The 14,998-nt window shown below is 37.1% G+C and overlaps 1 protein-coding gene across 1 annotated transcript; it reads right to left on the bottom strand.

Annotated features, from left to right (window-relative positions):
- Nucleotides 1-11,148: 11,148 nt before the first annotated feature.
- Nucleotides 11,149-14,585, bottom strand: LOC109148816 (protein NLP6-like). Its single transcript, XM_019296560.1, has 3 exons — nucleotides 13,794-14,585; nucleotides 12,645-12,695; nucleotides 11,149-12,528 (listed from the first exon to the last, which is right to left on the bottom strand). The coding sequence occupies exons 1-3, from the start codon at nucleotides 14,397-14,399 to the stop codon at nucleotides 11,308-11,310; spliced, it is 1,878 nt and encodes a 625-aa protein (XP_019152105.1). The 5' UTR covers nucleotides 14,400-14,585; the 3' UTR covers nucleotides 11,149-11,307.
- Nucleotides 14,586-14,998: the final 413 nt, after the last annotated feature.

Below are 14,998 nucleotides of genomic sequence, written 5' to 3'. Positions count from 1 at the left end.
ATTTCCCTTTTTTTGGATTTTGGAAAAATGGAATTATTTGGTTTCAAATTTTAGTTTGGTTTGATTGGTAGGGAATAAGGTTGAAAAAATCCAATAATAATCTTACGGAAAAATGATTATTATTTTATGAAAAAATTGGGAACGACGAATGGTTATGGTGGGTACAGTGTTGGGGGTTAGCATGAGTCATGCAAATCACTCTTTTCTTAAAATCTTATTTGATATCTTCTAAAAGTGTTAGGAGCGTTGTGCCTAGGTTTTCCAACATAAAACGTGCTACAATTCAATTATTTGAGCACCCAAACAAAGAATCCGATGAAGAACCTGGCGAACTAGAGCAAAGCAAGAACACAGGAAGCTAGAAAGGAATAGAAACAGAATTTTGAGAGAGAAAACAAAGTAATTTTTCTGTGTTTAAAATCTGCTGCACTACCACTGTTTATATCGGGGTTGTGGAATTCAATAGCTTTCAACATAGCATTTAAAACCAGTCTTGTAACTCCTGAAACAGCAGACCACTAACTAAGTTTTAATTCGAAATTTAAAATTGGAGTTAATTCAACATTTATTCCGAAATTGGTGAATTGAAGCTCAACGGTCACAATAGGAGATGAGAGGATGAATCGTCTTGGGCTGTTGATAAGCCGAACCCATCAACTCGTCTTGTTAGCAAGGACGAATTGTATCATGCTCAGGATTCTGGCACCCAAGGTCGAATCCACCAGTGGATTCTGTGTTGGAACCGAACCCATCAACTCGTGTTGTTGGCGAGGACAAATCGTCTCGTGCTCAGGATTTTGGCACCCAAGTTGGAAAAATTAGGACAAAGTACTTGCTAGGTCTAGGGTTTTGTTCAATTCAGTCCCTGTACCTTAATTTTGTTCAATTTAATCTATGTATTTTAAGATTTAGAACAGTTAAGGACAATACTTAACATCGTTAATTTTTTTCGATAAGTCTGTCCACATGGCTTAGAATTGTCATGTCAAATTGTGTGATGTGGCATAAAACAATATAATTCAGAGCAAAAAGATGCAAAGATTCAAACTCTAAACCTCTTGTTTAAAGGCAAAACTCTCCACTACCCAGCTACACACTATACTTGTGTTATGTTAGTTAAAATTATATAATACTAGTTTTTCTTCTTAAGTACTAAAATATAAAAAAGGAAAAGCCATTCACTGATCCACAGATGGTAAGATCCCCTGTAAACGCAAAACCCCAAAATTCATGGATTCAAGAAGAAAAAGCAAGAATGATGCAATTGAAGAAACAAGTCAAGGTATGTCTTCACTCATTTAACTCTTTAACTTCAAAGTATGGTTTTACAAGTCAAGGCAGTAAAATTCTCTAATTACTTTTATCCCAATTCTTGAGTCAAACTCTGAAAATTCTGATGGGATAGAATATATGCCGATTTGCGAACATATATATATATATATATATATATATATATATATATATATAGGCTCCGGATCCCATGAGGTCACTTAGATGGATGAGATTATGAGATCTCATCTCATCCATTAGATCATTGCATATTAAAGGGTGAGATTGAAAGAGATATGTTATGCATTTAAGGTAGTAGTCTATGCATAAGGGTGAATAAGTAATTGTAATAAAGGAGCTATTTATGGTTACAAATAAATTGGAATATATTCCATGCTAAGCATCAACTGATTATGAGATTGGATTATATATTAACGGTAATATATTACTATTGATATTCTGGTGAGTCCTGAACTTAAGCATTCCCCAATCAGAATCAAAGTGCAGCGGTTGTTTCACAGCAAAGGTCACGGTGATGGCGCAAACGGATAGAGGTATGTGCATATATTATGATGAGTCTGTGCGTTGTAAAACCTTAGTGTGCAAGTGTGTGCAGTACGTAACGTGTGTGTCTAATGAGTGCATGAGGAAGGCGTTTAATACAAATATATTTACTAAGCCTCCTTTTTTTTTGTGTTTTTGTTTTTAACCGCCGTGGAGGTTTCGCTTGCGGTGTTGATGGGTTGATGGGGTGTTGTAGGGATCGGACGGTGTCGGCGTGGGTGTGGTGTTTTTTTTTTTTTTAAATTTCTGGATAGTAATCTGTCCGGGGTATGTGCGTTATATCATGGCGGAGTGTGCAATCGTCCAATGTTTGGTTTCAATAATGTGTTGTTAAAAAAGTTATTTTTGATTGGTTTCGTATTGTTAGCATTATTGGGGTGGAGTGTGTACATATGTTTTTTTTTGGGTATCCTCTTGTTTCCATTTTCGATTTGGAGCATATGGTAGGTGTTGGGTTTGGGCGGAGTTGTTTTCTTTGTGCAATGTTCGTTTAATTTCTCTGTATATCATTTTTTGTTTATCACTAGTGGTGTATACATATTTTGTTTTTTTTTTTTTTTTGTTTTTTTTTATTAAAAAAAAAGGCTTCAGCCTTTGCGAGGGATTTACTTAGCCAAGACTTGTAAGTCACACAGGATATGGACGTTATATTCACGGCTTATGCATGCTAGGGTTTATCCATGTGCAAGGATCGCGTTTAGAATGTGCAACGCAGTTACTCAGCATGTGCAACGCAGTTACTCAGCATGTGCAACACACGACTAATTAACATATTTCATAGATGTTTGGGCAAAGCTAAAGCAAGAACCGAAAAAATGAAGGAGATGAGGCTGTGCATGGAAGAGTCTGAAGGGATATTCGGGGAGGACGAAGAACAAGGGGTGCATGAAAATGGGAAGCGTGCAATAATGGAATCGTATTGCGGTGTCGTAGCCCCAGAGACGATAGAAGTACACCCACCTCCCGTAGCAAAAACCAAGGGGTCTGGCAAACGAATGAAATCAGCAAGGGAGGTAGAAATGATGGAACATTCTAAGAAAAAACGCACATGCAAAACATGTGGAATGACAGATGGCCATAATAGCCGAAGCTGTCCACGAAAGTAGTTATCCCACTAGTCCGTTAATAATGATTAACCAGAAGTACAAACATTTTAATAATGATGGTTTTTTTAGATTGTAAGGTGGTTAAATGTTATGGACAACTGATGTGCAAATATCCTGGCGAGTGTGTGCATTGCGCGTGAAGAATAATAAATCCCTTCTTTTTTTTTTCAGAAACCCAGTTTGGGCATGAGTTTGTGATACCATTTGCATTGATATTAACATGTACTTTGGTGGCCAAAAACGCATTTTAAAACAGGAATTGAATAAAGTATAATTAAAAATGAAAAGAATACACTCTCAGAATTCGGATAATTAAGGAAATGGATCGTTTAAATAATTAAGGAAAATACGTAGATGTTAAATTTCAAATATAGAACGTATTTGAAAATATGTTAATAGAGAGTTTATAAGTTTTATGAGTGTTTGGACGCGAGTGCGAGTAATTGTTATAGTTGTAGCATGAGCACCAATATGGACGTGCACTATCAGGGTTAAAAAATGCAATATAAAAAATGAAACTAATAAACTACGTGAATTCGCTAAATTAAGTAAATGGATCGTTCGAATTGATTTGGAAAATACAGAGTTGTTAAATTCTAAATGTAGAACGAATTCAGAAATATTTAATTAGAGAGTATATAAACTTTGTTAGTGTTTGATCACGTGTGCAAGTGAATGTTATAGTCGGAGCATCAGCATTCGTATAGCATGTACTACAATAATACCAAATGCGATATTAAAAATGAAATGAATAAAGTATTTGAAAACGGTAAATTAAGAAAATGGAGACTTTGAATTGATAAGGAAAATACGTAGTTGTTAAATTCAAAATGTTTTTAAATTTCGGAGTGTGTTTTGGCTAGTGCGTGCGAGTAAATGTTATAGTCGGAGCATGAGCATTCATATAGCATCAGAATCGTCCACTACAATGAAAACAACGAAACAAAGTTAATGCAACAGACATAAAGAATAAACCTGAAACCAAACACACAAATAATAAGGCAAGGCAACACAAAATAAATTTGTATGCACATGCAAAAAAATAACAAGTAACTAAAACCCACCTACACAGACCAATAGACCGAACTGCACAAAAGGAAAAAGCGAAGTGCATAATACTAACTAAAGCAGGCCCCCAGTAATTCCCAAATACACACACCAGGATCGTTATATGCACACACTCCTGAATGATTAATCCCAGCCCAGCAAAGAATCAAAGCCAGCCCCACACAAACGCACACAAACGTAATCGAAATGCACACACAACAGACACTACAATTCTAAAATGCTAGCCAATTCAAAACCAAAGACGCATCATCGATAGGCCAACAAAAATGATACCACGAGCATCATCAGATCACTAATACGCAACAAATGATTTGCAAATAACAATAATAAAAAATAGAAATAATAAAAATAGTAATAACAATAAGAACAAATTGCACTTTTGGTCCTGTGACTATTAGGGTACTGATAATTTGAGTACGTGACTTTCAAAACTCTCAATTTAAACCTTTAACTATGTAATTATTAGCAGATTTAGTCCTGCCGGCCAAATTGCCGGCCAATTTTGGCCGGAAAAATTAAAACTATTTTTAATTATTTAATTATGAGGGCAATAATAATATGAACCCCAATCGCACAGGCCATAACAAAGAAAAGCACATCATACATATACAAAATAACAACAGACCACCATTTAATACTCCATAACATGTTACACTTTAAAAACACATAGCAAAATAGCTTTGCGTTAAAATTGTTAAAAAAAAAAAAAAAAAAAAAAAAAACATTCACCAAAATTGCTTTCAGTAATTGTAAAATTTTAAGGGATCAAAATGCAACAAAAACCACGAACAGCAAAGATAACTTAGAACCCAACACACAAGCCCAAAACCTAAAATGCACAAACACCAGACCTACTACCAACTAGAATCCAGTGGAAATTTAAAAAAAAAAAAAAAAAAAAAAAAAAAAAAAAAAAGAACCACACCCCTTATAAACAAATCGCACAAACCATAACAAGAAAAGCACCAAAAAGATATATAAAATAACAACACACCAACATTAAATAGACCATAACATCTTACAATTATAATTCACCTAGCAAAATAGCTTTACGTAAAAAAAATAAAAACCAAACTACAAAAACCTTCATAACACAACGAAAACTTATGTACAGAAATTTTTAAATTTTAAGGTATCAACATGCGACAAAAACCAAGAACACAACGCTGGTTGATAATATCCATCATAACAAAGAATTGAAGCCAATCGCACACACGTTAACACGACCAACAAGCATGATAAACTATTAGATTTGTCTGCTGTAATTTGGTGAAGGGTTGAATCTATTTATTTGGTTCAAATTTATTCCTTCTAATTTTGGGGCTTCCTTCTCTCTGTGATTCACGAATGACTCAATGTCAAGAAGTGTAGTTCCTTGAATCCTTGCTAAAATATTACTAATGGGGTTAACTACTCATAAGCTCAATATATCTTCAGAAACAAAGTAGGAAACAAGATGCACCACCTTCAGACCATAAAACCTAAAAAATTCCTCATCTTGAGAGAAACAAAAAATCTCTCAATCACGTTTAAGACCTTGTTGTTGAACTGTTTCTGGAAACTGAAGGGATTCAAGTGGCGTTCCCAATCGGGTGAGATTAACATAATCTTCAGGGCCGTAATCTGATATTCCTAGAATCAATAATCCTGCCGTCCTGCCTAGTGTTAAAACCCAACCCTCTCTGTAATCTCCACTATTTATCCATGGAAGCATGAACCCCCTCATCAACTCAAAACCTGCATTCATCATCTTCGGCATCACCCACAGCAGTGAGAAGTAGTTCTTGTTCGGTTCTTCCTCAGCTAAGCCCCCATCGACGGACACCAACACCGCACACCCCACATGCAACAACATCTCACACCCCATATACACAAAAAACATCAAACTCAAAGTGAATGCAGACGGGATACTTGGAATGCGTGCGGAAGAGCCCTGCCTCTGTCGCTTGGAACGCCGTGATGAAGACCCTGCCATGAAGACCGCCGGAGACTGAGTTGGACAAGTGATCACCGTCAACCGCACGGAAAAGAAACGACACGCCGGAGACGCCAACACAATCTCAGAAAGGAACGGACGGACTGGACGAGAAGAAAGCGAAGAGGCGGTATTGTGCAAGAAGAAAGCGAAGAGACGGTAGTGTGTAAAATAAATCATCCGATAAATACCATAATTAGTAGTGCACAAGCCCATAAAATCTGCTAATCAATTATTACACCCTAATAAAAACACCCCCAAAAAGACATCAACACCCCCACATGCAAACTTATCTCACGCACATGGCAATTTATTCAGCCAAATCTCATCCATCCAAAAAACAAATAGACGTACCAGATCAAGCCTTACCACCTCGCCTGACAAAGGTAACCTCACCGAATCCAAAATCTATATATATATATATATATATATATATATATATATATATATATATATATATGATGTCTGTTTGTGATTTTATTTGTTGTTTATCATTTATGAAATAAATTTTGAAATGTCCCACTGTATATGTTGCAGTAGTAGAGAGATTATTTTTAAATGCACTATGTATGATGAGATTCATTGCACGTTACTCAAGCTGGTTCATCTCATCATACACAAAATGCAACAATCAGACAATCAAAAAATTTTCAGTTGTTAATGTAACCAAAAAAGTTTTGCCTTATATATATTTGTATAGTACTAATTCACTTTTTATTTAGCACATAGAACTAATTTTCTTTTTTATAAAACTAGTCAGGAAAATCTAATAAATACGTAATTGCAACATCTAATACTCAACAATACATTTCACTTGATAAACTACAGGTGAGTGACAATTTTAATTTTCCAAGCAAATTAAATGTGTTCATAAGTGTTTAATTATAGCTTAACATTTTCTTTGCTTGTTATATAGGAAATAAAGCTTGAAAAAGCCAAGGACAAACTACAGTCTTCAATTCGTGAAAGAGATTCTACACCATTTTCAACCCGAGAAAGCATCAATTACTCGTTGGATTCATGAATTATTTTTTTATTATTGTGTATTAGTGTTTAATACGGTTTGGGTACTTGTGTTAGACAATCAAAAATTTGGTGGCTTGTTTAAAATTAGTACATTGTGATGCTATTTAAGATGTTATGTGATGAATGAATATTTGTCTTACTATTTAAGATGTTATGTTCTCAATATCCTGTCAAACAATTATTTTTGGCTCATAGTGTAAAAGTTCATGCTTTTCTTGATTTTGCTTTGACTAGTGCAAAAATTTATGTGTTTTGCTGGAAAACATGGTGGTGGAGAACTTGGTGCCCACGTGCCGACAAATTACTATTATTACAAATTTTAACTGTCATGTAACAAGATTAATGTGTAGCTTGGTAGTAGAGCTCTCAATCTTTAGATAAAGAGGTTGTGAGTTTGAATCTTACTCCTTTTTGGTCCAAAAATAATATTGTTTTATGCCACATCACAAAATCTGATATGGCAATAATGCCACATCACACAATCTGACATGACAAATCAAATGCCACGTTGGCAAACTGAACGGAAAAAAGTAACGGTGTTAAGTATTGTCTTTAATTGTTCTAAAGAGAAAATTTCAATTTTGGTCCACTGACTATTGCACTTGTGTTAATTGCAACACTTGACTATCAAAAATGTTAATTTAGTACCTTGACTATACAATTTTTATCAATTTTGGTCAAGCCGGCCAAATATGACCGGAAAATTTTAAGTCAACAATTTAACTTAAATGGGAGGGCAAAATCGACATTTCATGTTCACTCCAATTTGGGTAAGCTATCCTTGACCAAAGTCACTCCCCTCCCGCATCTCCGAACACGAAAGCGATCCAGATCAGAACGAAAATGGAGAACACGAACTGCTGTTAAGGTACAAGAATTCGTTAAACACCTCAATGATATGATGCATCTCTTTGTACTCATCGCAATCGTCGTCTTCCTTCACCCTAAACTTGAATCGCTTCCCGGCGACAATCTTCACGATCAAATTCAACGTTAACTGACGAAACCACTCGTTCATGTCGGCTGTTTTCGCCGAAGAAGAGCCATTAATCGTTCGCTAAAATCTGTCTCTGAGCACCAAGGAAATGAGATTGAGAAAGTAAGGAAAAGACTAAAGAAGACCTCCAACTCCATATTGGAAATTTCTGGACAGTCAGAGGTTGTTACTGACCTATCAAGGCAAAACTTTAGGAAGCTAAGCCATCAAGCACTCTGGTCCCTGAACTTTCAAGAAGAGATGGCAAAACTCCATTCAAAGAAACCACCAAACTTTCTGATGCAGAAATTCTTCCAGAGAGGCCCATCAATGGAGGCAATAATTAATGAGCCTTGTGGTGTTACTGTATCTGAAACTAAACCCGAACCCGTTGCTTTGTACTCATCGCAATCGTCGTCTTCCTTCACCCTAAACTTGAACCGCTTCCTGGGGACAATCTTCACGATCAAATTCAACGTTAACTGCCGGAACCAATCGTTCATGTCGATTGTTTTCGCCGAAGAAGAGCCACTGGGGACCAGCATGTAGAGCTCTTTCAGGTTGGTCTCCACCTCCGAAACACGGAGATGTTTGAGTTTATCGAGCTTCTGCGACGATAGCAGTTCCGTCACGGCGAACTTTCGCATTTTCCGCCAGTAGGGGTTGTTGGTGTCGAGGCTAAACACGTCGTAGTTATAGGCGAGGTATTTCCCGACGGCGAAATCCAGGCGGCCAAGACTTTGTTGTTGGTGGTGAAGCAGTCCTTCACGGCTTCCCAGCTACAAACCACCACGATCCGCCATCACCGCCATCCGGCCAAGAGGAATATCACTGCCAGTTTTCGACCGAGAGGAATATCTCCGCTGCCGAGTATGGTGGAATGGAGTCAAATGCAAACACAGAAGAAGCAAGTATGGTGGAATTACAGTGATTGGAGAGCCAGTATTGAGGACTCTTTGACCCCGGACAAGCCTTTCAGCGCTGTGAGGATCGACGGCAAATCTTCATCGAATCTTACATCAACAACGGCACCAATAACCTGACAAACGCTCCCAACAGAGCCAGCGACGGTGAACTCGTCAGTGATCTTACCGCCAGTCTTTTTGGTAGACAGCGATCCAGAAGGTCGCTGTGCAGGCGCCTTCGCCGCCGCGGAGGTAGCTTTCCCAAATTGGAGTGAACGTGAAATGTCAATTTTGCCCTCCCATTTAAGTTAAATTGTTGACTTAAAATTTTCCGGTCATATTTAGCCAGTAATTTGGCCGGCTTGACCAAAATTGATAAAAATTGCAAAGTCAATGTGCTAAATTAACATTTTTGATAGTCAATTGTTACAATTAACACAAGTTCAATAGTGGATTAAATTGAACAAAATTAAGGTACAGGGACTAAACTAAAAAAAACACTACAGTACAGGGATTGTGACCGAAAAATTATATGAAAAGACATTCATGCCTACATACATGAGTAAATTTGATTTTCACTCCTCAATGCGCAAGAGAGAGCCTTTACTATACAATTTAATGAACCTTAGAAAGGCTCTTGTATAAATAGTGGTGTAAACCCACTTCCCAAACCAATGTGAGACAAAAATTACTTTAAAGCTTTTTCCCTTCACTTTTCCAACTCAAATGGGTCTACTTTGAGAATCAATTTCTCATTTACCCATTATCTGTTTTGAGCATACAATATATCAATCTCTTCGTCTCATTGCGAAGAACCCGAATCCACTTCGACCCGACCCAAATCGAAAGTGAACTCCACTATTAATTGTACCACAAAATAGCCACAGATTATAACATTTTATGTCATTATATAAGCTATTTTTTTTTCCAACAATGATTTCGGTTCGACTTGAAATAGTTCAGTTTTGATTCGGATTTCAGTTCGATTTGAAATAGTTTAGTTTTGGTTCGGATTTCAGTCCGGTTTGAATACTCAAACATCTCCTAGCTTTCTTGCACATATAACTATTTATTTATTTTCACTAATAATTTAAATTTGAAAAAAGTAAACAACAAGTCCATAATGCAATTTCAAATTTCTTAAACTAAAATAAGTCCAAACCGAACCAACATTTTCAACTATGTCTGCCGTCCGACAACAACGTCATAAACTTGCGGAGAAAAGTTGAGAACAAAGAACAATTGTGAAAATTTGGGTTAGGAAATTGGGGATTTTATATATATATATATATATATATATATATATATATATATATATATATATATATATATATATATATATATATATATATATTTAGATAAATTTGTAAATATAAAAATTTGTGTGTGTGTGGGTGTGTTAAAAATCATTCGGTTTTTTAGTTCGGTTCGGTTTTTAACTGAATCGAACCGAAACCATTCATTTTATAAAATATAGAACTGATCGATTTTTAATAATAAACCAAAACCTAACCGTTCGGTTTGGTTTGGCTCGATTCGGATAATTTGAACCAAAATGTCCACCCCTAAGATCAAACTCGATAGTCGCAGTGTGGGAGTTACACCATCTCATCAATTTGCCATTGAATCATCACCCGTCCTCTCAATTTAAACAAAGAGGCAAGATCGAGTCCAACAGCAGCAATGTGAGTTACACCATCTCATCAATTTGTCACTGAATCATCACCCATCCTCTCAATTTAAACAAAGACACATGATTGAGTCAATAGCAGCAGTGTAGGAGAATCATCACATGTCCTCTCAATTTAAACAAAGACACAAGATTGAGCTCGATAGCCGTAGTGTGGAAATTACACCTAATGCAGTGGCTCCTTATGGGCACTAGGTACTAATCCTCTTAGCTAATAGATCACTGAGTTACCGTGATTACAAATCCTGTCGAGATGAAATGTAGGAGTCCCGGGGTAAGAGATTCCGGTTTTGTGGGCAAGTTTAAACAAAGAATGTTAGGTTTCGTAAGTAATGGCACTTCATGTCAAACCTCTCTAGTCTTAAAAGGTTTGAAACTTATACACAGTATAATAAACTAATGCTATTTACCTGGTACAAGGCTTCAATTTGCCATCAATTAAACTAATATCCATTGATGAAATTTATGTATTGATTAATCAATCTTTCATTATGTAGCCATCAGGATGTTATCTTGTAGTAAGGTAAAATCTTTATCTAATTCTCCAGTCCTGTAACTTCACTAACAACTTCCTCAATTTCTCAGATTTTCTTAGAGAACTCAGAGAAAGAGATTTAAAGCTTCAAAGATAAGTTCTGCCATAACTGAAAACAAACCAAAGGAAATGAAGTATGAATTACACAAGTGAAGACATGTTTCCATAATTCCATCCAGTGAGATTAAGGAGGCTAATTGGTAATTAGCTCGACAAAAAATTTAACTGTGCTTTGGCCCGATGTCCTCATGGTGTTCATATAATTCTGCAGATCCATATCGCTCTGCATTTGAAGCCAATTCTCGTCTTTGTCTTGACACTTGATGAGAAAGCTTTTGGCTTCTAACTTCATCCTGCTTATAACTTCACCCTCGAAATCCACGATTCCTGATGAAAGAGACAGCAGGAACTTTATGATAACATCTTTGTGGACCACCTTTACTGGGATGCGAGTTTTATCTTCCGAGGTTGTAGCTTGTGGCATCGGGGAAGAAACAGAATCAGGGCAGTTGGCTGGAGTAGTATCATCGCAAGACTGTTCCATCGGGAATGATTCTATCTTTTGTTTCTTGCCACCGGGATCAGATTCATGCTCAGAAGTTAAACGTTTGCTTGGAATGCACTCAGAAGAGTTGGCATTACCATCTCCCGTCTCTGATGGCTGAATGTTGTCTTCTTTCTCTTGAGAACCGAAACCAACGCCTTTTTGATCTGCATCTAACGTATTGTTTCCTTGGCTCTCATCGTCGCCTAAGTGAACACCACCCTGATCTTCTGATGACTCGAGTTTCGTTAAGTTAGCATCAATATCACTCCCCGTGTCTCCACCTTCTAAAGCCACCATCTTCTCCTTACTCGGTGGATCTTCAAGCTTTTCATCCTCAGACATCTTAACATCGTTATGAAAGTTCTCTGCAGCAGCAATATTAAAACTATGGAAATGCTCGTTAATAGTTACTGCAAGTGAATCCAGCGAGGTCTGTGATTGGCTGCAAGCCGGTTGGTCTGATAGAAAGAATTCTATGACATAGACATCGTTTTCAGAATCCATACTCTTCAAACAAACTGCAAAACTGGAAGTTAAACCAACCTTCCGTGCACCGGGGGCAAAGGGGTACTCGTTTATACTTAAGCAAGTCAAATCCTTGCAGGAACTCAAATTTCGAGACAAAAAGGCGTTGCCAACAACCCCCTGCCCCTTCTTTATAGGAAAGTACGTACAGTCCTTTTGGAAGGAAGAAATCCTCTTGCCTAACACATACGATCCCTTTTTGGTTGTCATCATTACACTCTCCGTGTGGATTCCATCAGAACTCGGGAACCAGGTCTGGGCTAAAGGCATTTTGTGTTTATTACAAACCACTTCCAATACCTTCTCGATTTCCTCAAGTGTGTCCTTGAGCCTTTCGGAACCCTGCTTTCGATGAATTTTCAAGGAAAGAGTATACAAAGAAATGAAAATCGTTAACAGAAAGCACAACAACAAGGCTTGAGGAAAATCAAGTAGGGAAAATTGTTAACAGAACTCACTCCATTGATATCAAAGGGCCGACAGACATCTAAACATCTCAAACCTACTCCCTGCAAGAAAGAAATATGGTTTTTACGGGATCTTCAATGCTTCATATTAGTAACAATTCTCTAAATATCCAAAAGAAGTGGGAAAAAGATGATTGTATCAAGGAAAGCATAATGTTCATACATAGACATGATGATTTTCTAAAAGTATGATCTTGTATAGGGCATGGGAGTGATAGTTAAAGCTTTCGCAATAAAGTTATTACTTCAAACAAAAAGCACATTTTTTAAATTATGTCAGCAAGAAATATTTTTGGGTGTAACCCAGGGTTTCCACCGTCGGACACAATGACTAATCCCCTCGCTGAATTATAGGCCCCTCAGGTTGCTCCATATCCAAGGCCAATTATGGCCGCAAGAAGTATGGTATTCTACCAGGTAAGAACCAAGAAATGCAATTAGTTTTAGTCACTCCCTGAAGCTACTCAAGCATAATTATGGAAAGATAAATGCTTCAAAACTCCATTTTCATTGCAGCAATTATGGCAAAGTGAACAGCTGAAGAATAACTATTAGAAAGCTAGCTTAAGCCCGCTTCCAAACATCAGTATCCCTAGATACCAAAAAGTATAATAGATTAAGCCACCCTTTTTCAGCTCCAGCAACACAAAGAAGAAATGTTTCTTTATTTGCTACAACATTACCGAAAAAGAATTCTTAACTTGCGAGAGTTTAAGGACATTGCATTTCTATTATCAAACTATATCTAGAATTCCATTCTACAATATATATGTGGGAGAAAAACTTGAGGAGCAATTGTTTTATATGTCAGGCAGTCCACTTCATAGATTCTAATGCCCCTACTCCTCTCTTCAGCCCTTCTTCAACATTAAACTAACTAATCACAAACAAGACTCAAGTTCTTTGAAACATTAGTTCATTTCAATTTGTATTAAATGCATTTCCACTCCTCTAGTGTATATAAAATTATAAAGACATCTTATAGAGCTGGATTATGAGGAATTTTAAAGTTCAATGAAATTCAGAAAATTCATCACAGCAATTTTAAAGCACAGGAAATGATTACTGAACTAATATAACGAAAGCAAGATATTCAAGAAACAGAAAACATCAATCAAATTACTAAAAAAAAAAATAGACCTTTAGAGCATCTCTGATTCTCCAAATGTAATCAGTCAAGCAATAACTCCCATCCCATACAGTAACAAATTCCAGAACCCCAATACACCTCTCCCCAGTAGCTTCAAAAACAGGCAAAGCCAAGGATCCCCCAATCCCACAGCCTAAAGCACTCTCCCTAAGTGGGTAATCTTCCTTGTCATAAAACCTCACATCTGGACAAAATTCATCAAACCCATTTCTAAATACCCGACCCGGAGGCCCAAGATTCCCTTCTAGCTCCTCACCAGCAAAATACTCATACCCTACACACAACTTTCTATAAGAACAGAGACCTTTGCGCAAAACAGTGAGACCAAAGGGTTGGTCTGAAGTGGTAAGATGGCATTGATCTTTGATGATCTTGGGTGCCCAGAACTGAACTAAAGTTGGAAAGTAAGACAAGTCTAAGAGCTGAAGTGCAGATTTGATCTTTTCTTTAAGGGTTTCAGGCTTTTGATGAGTCCAGAAGAGCTGCAGGTGAGCACTGGAGGGCCGTTTGTATGAATAGGAGACTTTTGGTTCGGTGGGCAAGAAATTGAGGAAGTCGGGGATGGAGAGGCGGCTTTGAGCATCAACTGATGCCATTCTTTGGGTGATTGAGAAACAGACTAGGGTGTTCAGAAAGTCCGAATTTGTGTATATTTGTGCATGGGTAGTTGGCTACTGGGTAGGGAAGAAGGAGAGTTGAGTGTCAGAGCATTGACGGACAGAGTCAGAGAACAGCCTTTCCTGTTTCCTATGGTGAATTTGAGAGTGACTGTCTGAATTTTGGATGAATCCTTCACGATTTAGGGATTGTAACTATCCTAGGAATTTTTTTTTAAATAGTCATAATTCTTTATAAGGTAATATATATTTTATTTTGAATAAATTTTTTAATTTTGATTCTGTTACTATAAAGATCCTGTTCATTGCAGTCTATCACTTTTAAAAGTGTTAATTTAGTATATTGACCACTGTTATAAAAATCGCTCTAGGCGGCGCCTAAGCCGTTTCGCTTTCACTATTAGGCGCCCAAAAATCGGCCGAGCGCCTAGGCGGCAAAATCGGCCTAGTCGACCAACTCGGCCGAGTTGGTCGATTTCTTTCAATTTTAACCATTTTCATCCGATGTCGTCTGGTCCAGTCGTTCGTAGACTAGTTTGATACTTTGAATATTTGGATGATTGAAGTATTTGAGTATT

This window comes from Ipomoea nil, unplaced genomic scaffold (assembly GCF_001879475.1).
Source record: "Ipomoea nil cultivar Tokyo-kokei standard unplaced genomic scaffold, Asagao_1.1 scaffold2144, whole genome shotgun sequence".
NCBI lineage: Eukaryota > Viridiplantae > Streptophyta > Magnoliopsida > Solanales > Convolvulaceae > Ipomoea > Ipomoea nil.
This window is presented reverse-complemented; position numbering and strand designations above follow the sequence as displayed.

Coding starts and splice junctions, on each gene's coding strand:
- LOC109148816 (XM_019296560.1), bottom strand. CDS start 14,399: ATGGCATCAGTTGATGCTCAAAGCCGCCTCTCCATCCCCGACTTCCTC. Junction 12,696..13,793: donor GAATCAGAGATGCTCTAAAG/GTCTATTTTTTT, acceptor TCTTTCTTGCAG/GGAGTAGGTTTGAGATGTTT. Junction 12,529..12,644: donor GGCCCTTTGATATCAATGGA/GTGAGTTCTGTT, acceptor CATCGAAAGCAG/GGTTCCGAAAGGCTCAAGGA.